This window comes from Aptenodytes forsteri, unplaced genomic scaffold (genome assembly GCF_000699145.1).
Source record: "Aptenodytes forsteri isolate BGI_AS27 unplaced genomic scaffold, ASM69914v1 Scaffold93, whole genome shotgun sequence".
NCBI classification, from domain to species: Eukaryota; Metazoa; Chordata; class Aves; order Sphenisciformes; family Spheniscidae; genus Aptenodytes; species Aptenodytes forsteri.
In genome coordinates, this window is record NW_008794665.1 from 3,169,216 (window position 1) to 3,179,740 (window position 10,525).

The following is a 10,525-nucleotide window of genomic DNA, read 5'->3' on the forward strand; positions in this document are numbered from 1 at the left end:
AATAATAATAATAATAATGAAAAGGAAGATGACAAAGAGAGAGAAATAAAACCCAGGAAAGACAAGTGATGCAAATGAAAACCGTTGCTCACCACCAAGTGACCGATAGATCAGTGACTTCAGCAGAGCATCACCAGTTTATACCACCTTTGCATTGGGCATGAAGCACAGCAATGCTAACATAAGGTGAGCAACCCTTGTGGGCTAGCAGAGGACTTTGGAGGAGGAGTACGACGGCTGGAGAAGGGAAGGACAGACAGCATATAAAGGGATGCGTCTTAGAAGACCTTCAGGAAGGGGACAACAGGTTCCATAAAAACGGGAATGATTCATTCTGCTGCTGACAAAATTAGAAATAAAGTAATAATGATAATAATAATAATAATAATAATAATAATAATCCTTGCACTAGATACTAATTAGTAAATAATTATCATAGCAACTTCTCTTTTTAATTTTTTTCTGGGTTTCTTTTTTTTCCCCCAACCACTCTGAATTGCATATCCGGCCCCCTCATATGGCAAAGGGGTGGAAGGGTGGTGTTATATTATGAATTGAAAATCAACTCCGATCCTACGTTCCCCACTGTCCTACAGCTATTCTCCACACAGGTTCAGTGGGACTGCCTTGGGGAAGGAAGGGGATATGTGTGTTCCTGCTTAGCACCCAGAGTACCTGCTTTCCAGATGCACACCTCTTAAACTATGATTTTCTTGTTTGTTTGGTTTTTTTACAAGTAGGTCTAGGAAACAGAACAATGACAGGAGGATCATTGTGAGACAATCGATGTGCAGAATTGTAGCCAAAATCTGAATTCACCAGAAACCAATAAGCTGAAATAGCCACAACCAACTGTCCATAGCCTTGTCTAGAATGGCTTTAAACAAAAAATATAAAGAGCCATGGACAGTCTCCTTACCCCTGTCCAGAATTTGATGTAAACAACATCCATAGAAACTGGGATTGTTAAGAAAGTTTATCCATATATCTGGATAGCAATAAAAAGCGTTTCCTAGGAAACTGTAAAAACCTGTACCAAGCAGTGTACAGCCAAGCCGAGAGGAACATTAGGTTGATTTATATTTTCAAGGTACAAGTTTGCATGATTTCTTTTAGATCCTGTGATAATGTACAAGGAGAGCACGTGTGAAGGTCAGGGCTGGGTTTTTTTTGTTGTTGTTTGTTTGCTTGCTTTCTTCTCTGAAATGTCTCTTGTGTAACTCATTGGTCTGGGTTTTCATTTCAATTCTCGTTTGTAATAACAGGGCATTACCACTCCCTGCGTCTGTCCTTCCTGTTCACGGCAAGGCTGCATCAGTAATTTCCTTCTGCTGCCAAAGAAACGACGGTTTCGTGTCTTCCCATTTCTTCAAGAACCGCCGCCAGCATGCTCAGGTTGCCGTCAGGGAAATTCTGGGCTTCCCAGAGATCCAGGATCACCCCGGTGGGACTCGATTTAGTAGCAAAATAATTTAGGTACCTGCAACAAGCCAAAAGGAAACTCATTTTCTGAGCTGCATGAAGGCTACCTGAATTTTTATGATTTCAGCCCATCCCCATTGCTGGTGCGGTCAAGGTGCTCATCTCCTGTGCAGTCAGTCTGACCAGTCTGTAGACACATCTGCTGTCATTCATCTTCACCAGGACCCTTTTGCACATCCCTCCCAGGGGCCTTCACTGCCCGACCACACATAGGCAGCCCTGCTCACCTGTCCAGTTTCAGCTTGTGGGCCAGCATCCGCCAGTCGTGGCCCCTGGTCTGGGGCGCGTCCAGGCTGCTGCACAGCTTTTGCCTTATTGGGAGGGGGATGCTGAAAGCGCTGGGCCCTACTATGGTGGTGATGGTGCCTGCTGAGTCCATGGGGGGATAATCGATGCCAGTAGGTTCCTGAGGTTGGAAAGAAAGCAAAAAAATATAAAAATACAGCAGTTTTGTTACTGAGTGCAGAAACGATTGTAGAAGTGTATCCTCTGAGACTCAGTGCTTTTACTTGCATTAGAGGGGAGCAGCCCTCTGCTAATCAAGCATTTATGTTGATCAGCTGAAAAAGAAATATTTATAACTGACTTTGGGTAGACAGCAGATTTTTTTTTTCTTTTCTTTTTTTTTTTTTGGAGGGTGAAGATTACTGTGGCTGGACAAAATTGAGCCCAGCTTAATTAATCTCTTACTGGAAACAATGAAAGATCAGGCACTCTGACACATTTAAGAGCAAATTGCTACTACTAGGGCAGAGCTGGGCTTTCCTGGCTTGGCTGGCAGGACCCCCTTCCCGGCAGCCCCCCAAGCCCCCCATGGAGCCAGCACTGGGCTCATGCCGCTGACATCCCTCTGGCAGCACCCACGCTCTCTGAAGCCTCTGATGCAGGGCAGACCATGGAGAGACAGTTAATACCATCCCAGGCACAAGCTGATCCCTCATTTTCATGCAGCTTTAACTCTGTGCTGGAGATAGATGGAGCGTGTGTGCTCGGGCGGCGGCTGTTGGCCTCCATCCCAAGACCAGTGCTGTGCTCAAAGGTGGTTGCAGCAGTGTTTCAAGGGGAAAGTCACCTCCAAAGCCAGCCTGTCCCCTGCGGGTACGGGGTTGATGCTCTCTGATGCGGTCCTCAGCTGGGAGGCTTCCCATGACACAGTAGTAATGTGGCCCACTGGGAATAACAAGTGGTTGGCTCTTCTCGGCAAGGATTTTATCTCTTCCTTGGCCTGGAAGGATTTAGCACCCACAGGTAGATAGAAAGAGGGGCTCAGTAGCTGGTAGGACAAGGGTAGTTGGTCAATTTGGATGGTTGGATTTGCTTAGGAATGACAAGGTCCTGCAGGATGGCTGAAAGCCTTGCCAAACCCCATCGACACTGACTGGTCGCCCGACCGTGCAGCGGGGACTCTCCTCCCACACACAGCACTTGTCACCTCCAGCTACCAAAGCACATGATGGAAAAAGCAACAAGCAGGGCTGGGTCTCCTTTCATGCCTCTCACCCGCCTTCTCAATTGCTCTCCTTTGCAGCATGACAGACCTGAGGCTGGGCTGGCAGAAACAGGGGAACTGCTGCATCTCCACCTCTGCCCAAGTCACGGCCCCAGGCAGCCAGAAACACCCGTGCAAAAGACTCGTCCTTAAATGTCAATTTGTTTTCTCCTCTTTGAGCTGTCTTGTTCCTTCATGTCAAGCTGGCTGTTGGGAAGGCCCTGTAAAACCTGAAACTGTCTCAAAACCAGGTAACGCCCAGCTTAAGCTGCCATCGCAAATCCCCCAGGAAGCTTGTTGGAGGTGCTCACTGTCACGCAGTCTTTCGCTTCCCCCAAAAAAATGTATGCAGAGATGGAAAGGGGAGAGCCAGTATCCATGACCAATGAACAGAATTAAACCTCTTTTGCCTCCACTCTTTTATCCACACCAATTAATGCTCATCCACTCTATAAATATGCCTTTTTTTGCATTTTTTTTAATTTAGAAATGGCATTTTAGGCAATCAGTGAAATTTCTAACCAAGGAAGGTTTATGCCACACTGTAATGTCCTCAGTTAACATGCCCAAAGCAGTGCCGAATGTGGCATCCCTACTTGGGCGCCAAGGCCCTGCGTCGCAGGCCGGCTGGCCGGCCCAACCCCACCGCTTTGGGCAACGAGCTACTGTCCTCTAACTGCCTGGCAGCGGGGGCTGCCCGGGAGCCGGCAAAATGACTCGTACGCCACCGCTGCTGCCTGCAGGCTTACCCACGCTGGCAGGTCAGAAGCGGCTGTAGGGTGGTGACTGGTGGCATCACAGATGGACAACCTCCCCTTTTTATTCTGGGCCAAGGGACACAAGTGATACTTCGAGGCAGTGCTGCCCTGGCTCTCGAGGTGGCCTGCTGCCCCAGGTGCATCAGGATGGCTGCAGAGGGAGCCCAGGTATCCATGGCGGTGCCCTGGTGCTCTTTTGGGTGAGTACCGACAGCACAAGATAAAAAGGGGGCTTCAAAAACAAACGGTGGGAGACCTTTATCTCACTCTTCCTCTTGCCTCACAAATTCGCATGTTTTGGCACTCATTGCATTTGTATTTTTGAAGTCCCAGTGGAAGACACTGTATAAAGCCAGAATAAGACAGTTTAATCTGCAGAAGTTTTACATCCTTTACAGGGGACAAAAAAGAAAGCCTATAAAGGGAGGATGCAGGAAACGGTGTTACTATATTTTTACCACAGGGTGACAGAGGCAGAGAGGCAGATCCAGCAACAAGGAAAGGCACCAGCATGGTCCTGCAATGCCTAACCACTAGCTGCCTGCCTCCCCCACAAGAAGAGAATAATGTGTGCTATTGAAATCACCAGAAGCAAACCAAACCAGACACCATCTGAAAGCAGAGACCAAAACCCCTACATGACCTTGTTAGTCACCAGAAGAAAGTGTGAGGAACCACAGCTAAGGTTTCCTGATGCCTGGTCTGGTGTCTTTATGACAACAACCCCTTCCTCTTATGCCTCTAGAGGCATACACATCGGTTTCCAGGTTGCTGCTATTCCACTTCCAGGTAACTTTTGTCATCAAACCAGCTGAGTTTTAGGCTTTTTTTCTAGTAACAAAGTTGACACAACCTTGTATGCCATCCCTTAGCAGCCCAAGGTCCTCCTGCCCCTCACCTGGGCTCAGGAACATCACTACATGTCAACCAGGAGGAGCAATTTTGCAGTAGGCAGCCTTGGTAGTGGCGGTATTATCCCCTCCCTCTATTCATCCCTGATGGATGGGATTGCAGCACAAGACAAGAATATTATCCTGTTCCCTCTGAATCCATTACCAGGCCCTATTACACACAAGCAGCTGAAGATGATTATAGTGTATACTTGCATTTCATTAAAGTTACTCTCATTTCTTTCTCTTCTCTGTGAGGTTAAATTAGAGATTACCTCAATGCAGCACTTATTACAATAATTGTTTATGATACTTGTTTTACCATCTGTCTTTAATGCTGTGTAGTCCCCAGCTGAATATGTAACTTTACACCAAATAACCAAGCAGATGTTATGGGTAATGGCACACACCGCTGGGGCCCTACAGCACAAGTAACTTTTGTCTGTGGTCTCCCAGCCCTTCCCCAAATCAGCCAGCAGCGACTGCTGCCCAAGAGCCTGCTCTTTGTAGCTGCCAAGCTGCCAACAGCCACCAGCACATTCACTGAAGTCAATGCCACTTCACACCTGAACATGTCGCTTGGTCTCAGCCCTAAGCTTGACTGCCCCAAGGAGCGAAAATTCTCCAGGTGCTACGTAGCATCAGCAAAGATGTTCCAAAACTTATGATCATTTTTCTACTGGAAAATGTCAGCTGTCAAAAGAAAAATTGTTGAAGATAATAGTCAGGATTTGTAGCAGTAGCAAAAGCTGAGGAGAAAAGTCTATTGCAACTAGACCATCTGATATTCTGTCTTGCACAGCAGTTATTATGTGGGAACAGAATGGAGTGGCTCATGCAAACATATGGCAATGACATTTTCCTATTCTCCTTCCTTCCTCTCCAGGGAAATGTCGGGTATGATGGTCTTGTAGACTGCCAGGAAACAGGACCATGCAGTGCTTCACAAGATGCGTTAGGGAGTGGTAGTCAAAGAGCTCCTTCACACAGACACAGAAAGGTAGCACTAGCAGGGAGACCACAGCTGCCCTCCTCCCTCCCTTGAAGGGGGGATGCTTCCTTCCAGATGAGAGAAACTAAGGGAAAATGCAACAGGAGATACAAAGCAACGACTTAATCCATCCCTTATGTCCATCCCAGCAGTCAGGAGGGAAATGGGAAGCACTAAACAGGTAGTAATGAGAAAGGATGTACCTCCTTAGCCCTCCCACATTCCTGCAGTTGGATATAGAAGTACACGGATGTCATTTACCTCTGAGATGGAGCAGTTGAGCTGGAAGATCTGCCCTTCTCCTTCAACCTGCCGCACACAGAGTTTGCACACCAGCTCCAGGGTATTCAGGCTGAACCTTTCCAGCGTGAAGGTGCAGTGCAGGTTCTTCTGGCATCCACTCCAGATGTGGTAAAAGGGAATCTCCTGCAAGAGAAAAGCAAAAAAAAAAGGTATAGTAAGGAAGGGATGAGGGACCAGGGCACGGATGCTATATGACCAGAGACCAAGGGTTCCATGCTACTGTCACTGCAAATGGTCCAGGGAAAAAAATGTCCACGGCACTGCAGCCTGGCACTGGGTGTTTTTTAAACACCCCTGTGTGTCACTGTATTTCTTTAAGCCTCACTGCTAGGATCCAATGTGAATGGTTTGTGCTGCTCACCTGATATTTAGCCAGCAGTTTGCTCTTCCAGAGAGAGTGGGCAACGTCATGAATGGACAGGCGGAGGTTGTGGGTGCTTCCCTTAAAATGCAAAGCTTTGGGTTCCTCCAAAAGCTGCCCACCCATCTGCCGCTCCAGCTGGAGGACCTCCTGTGGTATGGTGATAACAAGAAGAAAGCGGTCAGGTTTCATTAAGACAGCACACTGGTCTTCTGATTCCTCAAGATTGACTCCTGTAGGCACTATAACTTGTATAATACAGAAAAAAAATGCACAGGCATTGCACAGACTTGTGTTTCCCTGTGAACTAGAATTGCACTAGTGGATCCGAGTATAACCCCCTCGCCCCCATCATACAGCAGCAGCCCAGCAGGGGTGCAGGCACCCATGTCTACTTTGGGAGACATGGCATTATCTGACATGTCCTATAAGCAGAAAGCTTCGTTGCATGCAATTATATTGAATGCAAAGACTTTGCATAAAGGCACTGTTTGAATACTGAAATATATCAGTCTTCTCCATCGCTCACCAAACTGGACATCTAATGGTAGCTTTACTATTTTGCTTTTGGAAGCTCTTATTTGCATAGATACTGCTGGTATGGGACCTGTGCATACTGCTGGTCCTTCAGCTTGCAGCCTCCTGCCAAACTGCTCCATGACAGAGCGGTACAGGAGATAGCAGATGCCTACTCTGAGACTAACAGTCAAGCAGCATGGTATAAAAACAAGAGCAAGACACCATGATGGAGCATTTTGTACATATGAATACATAGGTTCAGGGTTACTGAAATATTTATCTTGTAATTAAAAGCTAGTAAGCGAAGAGTCTGGTCATTTTCTGCAGCTAAAAATAAATATATGCCTGTAACTAATGAGAACACAGCGGATCATTGCCTACAAACAGCCTAATTGTAGTCCACGAGGAAAAAGCAAGTACAAAGGCACCTACATGAGCCCCATTAGAAACCAACACAGCCAAACTCAGCCATATTTAATCACAAGAGCCAACCAACCAACCAGTCTCATGCGGTCAAAGCCAATGCCACACAGAGTGAGCGCACTCAAGGAATACGTGGGCACACACACAAATCAGGATGCTACCCCAGGCCAACTACAGAGGCCTCCGTTTTAGCTAAGCACAAAACAAGCTACTCTTGATCACATTCAGGATCTAGTCAGCATACAAGAAAAGCCCCTGTCTCTGGCGAGCCCAGCACCTGGCAGATACTGAAGCTAAAATGATGTTCGTTTATCAGCCATTAGGGGAAAAGAAACAAAATCAGGAAACCTTTTAGATTAAGGTTATGCCAATGAATCAGTTCCAGCTTCTTTCCAGTGCCCCCTAATTACCTCGTCAAGATGTCTAAAGAGCAATCGATAGTAATTATCTGATTACTATAGATCTTCATTACATCCAAATTACCTCCCTGGAAGGGCCAGAAGACAACTCGCGGCACTGTGTGAGCTAATTGCAGATGCCACCTCTCAGGCACGCAGGGCACAGGGGCTGAATGACCGCTCCTGCCTGTGCAGTGCCAGCCCTGGGAGCTGCACTACTGTGGGGAAAAACATTGCAGCGTGATGCTGCACCATCCCACCCACCAAATCTGGGTGTCTAGTTTCAATATCCCACTTTTGGTAACCACCTTTGGTCACCGTAGCCCCTCTACATGCTCCAATTGGAGGACGCTGAGCAGCCTGTGCTTCTCCCATGCCGCTCAGCTAATTAATTCAGAATTAATTTGGAGCCACGATTTGCACAGCCCTTCAAACCTGAAGGCTGGCTCTAGCCATACGGCATTTTATTCAGAGCAGTGCTTATCCCGCTGGCTGGCGCCTCTATGCCCCCCTGAGCCAAAACCAGCTGTGCATTGCTTGCCCTGTGCAAAGGTGGCTCCAGCCACCCTCACTATCGCCTCTCACCACGCCTGTGGGCTGGGACTTAAGCCCTTACACTCTTCCTAGGACAGGGAGCTGTGTAAGGCATCGCTCCACCATCAGTGCCACCAGGACAGCCACAACCTGTATTTGGAAAGGGCTTCCTCATTAACGGGGCACAAGCAAGCAATGGCGTTCAGTTTAAGCTGTTGCCTTTCTTCATTAGAGGGAAAAATACGCATTAAATAACCGAGAGAAGATCACATGCCTGTCGTGCACCACGAGGCGGGTTGGGGGGTGCCACCCTGCTACAGCCTGAAATCATTCACTCGCCACCAGTGTGGGAGGCAGCCGTTTCCGTGCACCCGGCTGCTCAGCCCCGGCTATGCTGCCACACGCAGCTCACATACCTCAATCTCAAAGCCATACATGAATAAACAGAAGAGAATAAAGCAGCTGGATTTCTTTATAGTTATCGTATTATTACTTTTTTTTAAAGCAGACTAGCTTAGGCATCCCCCTCAAAGTGCAAAAATCAGCCTGAAAAAAAGAGGCCAGTGCTCAAGGTCACAGCTACCCTCGCCCTTCCCCAAAAAGCATTTTTGTGAGCATCCCACCCGGGCAGCTCAGGACCCTGCGGGGCAGAGGATGCTGCATGTGTGATCAGTGCAGAGCCCACTCTGCGCCACAGCCCCCAGGAACGCCTCCAAGCCCTTCCCACAATAACCGAGCCCTTATTGACGACAAGTCATTACACTTCCCTACTGTACTGCGGGCGCCGGCAGTTCGGCAGCAAATGCTTACTCTGCATGATGAGAGGAAAAGCCTGCTGGATAAATACAGCACTGTGTCTTATACCACAACTGCTTGTCTTCCTTTGGTGGCTGTTAGGACACATTCAGCATATGGTACACTCATTCCTAGTTGTAAATAATAACAGAATGCATTTGGTTGCCTATTAAAATAAACACATAATCCCCTACAAAGGCTCTTCCAAACCTCAGACATCCCAATGTGGGAACATCTCACGCTGCTCTTCCCTCCCCCTGCCATGCCTTGCCTGGAGCAGCCAGCCCCAAGACACCGACATGTTGCAGCTGGTGCCTTGCTTGCTGCCTACAACTTTCCCACCCTCTCCAAATTACTTTTAACCTCAGGACCCACTGGTCCAGCCCTGTCTGCACGCCTTGCCCCACACAGCCAGTGGTAATTGCCCGGTGAATGCCTCCCCTTCGGCAATATGGCAGTGCCAAGGACCTCCTCCCAGCATGGCTGGGGCTGCTGTGGTGCCAGCTGTTGTGAAAGCATGCAGCAAACACCACAATCTTTTTTTCTTTCTAAATAGTCATGATTTGAGTTTATACAACACCATCACACAGGGCTGGTTTGTACACACCGGTCCATGCTCAACCCTTTCATCTTACACATAACCCAGCAACCAGGCACTGTTCTGTGACCACCTGCACAGGTCAAGGGCACCCAACCTACCCGACCCTCAAGGCAGAATGGTGGGCACTTGTCTGAGGGTAAAGGCTGCAGCTCCAGCTGGGGGGTCTGCACCATCTACCCCAGCGGTGGCTGATGCCTCCACCCAGATGGAGCTGCTGAAGGGAGAGGCTGTGGTGCAGACCTCAGGTTGCAGGGAGTGCCTAGACCTCTCTCCTGGGACAGGGACAGGCAGCAGACCTGCCTGCAAAAGGTGTGCCCAGGTGGAGGACCTCCTGCAGCAGGTGGCTGAGCTGCAGGAGGCAGTGAGAAGGCTGCATAAAATCAGGGAGGCAGAGAAGGAGCTAGATAGCTGGTTCCAAGCGCAGTCTGCAGTGGACCCACAGCCCACGACCAAACAGCCCAAAACTCCCCCACTGGCACAAACAGAAGGGAGGGGGGCCAATAACAGACGGTTGCAACGACAAGGACCAGCAGGAGGAAGAGACTTCCCCCAAAGCCTGAGGTGCCCTTGCAGAACTGCTTCGCCGCTCTGCAGACTGAAGAGGAAAGACCCGTCACACCAGGAGAGACACTGGAGCTGAGTAAGGCAGCCCGATTTGCCCCCTGTATAACAACCAGGCGCAACTAAAAGGTGGCGGGTGATAGTAGTAGGTGACTCTCTTCTGAGAGGCACGGAGGCACCCATTTGCTGACCGGACGCACTCTCTAGAGAGGCGTGCTGCTTACCAGGGGTTCATATCAGGGATGTCACCAAGAGACTGCCAAGCCTCGGACAGTCCACTGACTATTATCCGCTGCTGCTGTTTCACGTGGGCACCAGTGACACAGCCAGGAGCAGTCTGAGGACTATCAAGAAGGACTACAGAGCCCTGGGAGCGGCGATAAGGGACTCAGGAGCGCAGGTAGTTTTTTCATCAATCCT

At 48.8% G+C, this 10,525-nt stretch overlaps 1 protein-coding gene across 1 annotated transcript in view; it reads right to left on the bottom strand.

Moving 5' to 3' along the window:
* Positions 1 to 1,141: 1,141 nt before the first annotated feature.
* UNC5C (unc-5 netrin receptor C) overlaps positions 1,142 to 10,525 on the bottom strand; it is a 112,258-nt gene continuing 102,874 nt past the window's right edge. The window contains exons 13-16 of the mRNA XM_009273613.2: positions 6,275 to 6,424; positions 5,872 to 6,036; positions 1,710 to 1,888; positions 1,142 to 1,480 (exon numbers count right to left, since the gene is read on the bottom strand). Of these exons, the coding sequence (XP_009271888.1) occupies positions 1,315 to 1,480; positions 1,710 to 1,888; positions 5,872 to 6,036; positions 6,275 to 6,424 (660 nt within the window). The 3' untranslated portion in view covers positions 1,142 to 1,314. The remainder of the gene's footprint in view (positions 1,481 to 1,709; positions 1,889 to 5,871; positions 6,037 to 6,274; positions 6,425 to 10,525) is intronic.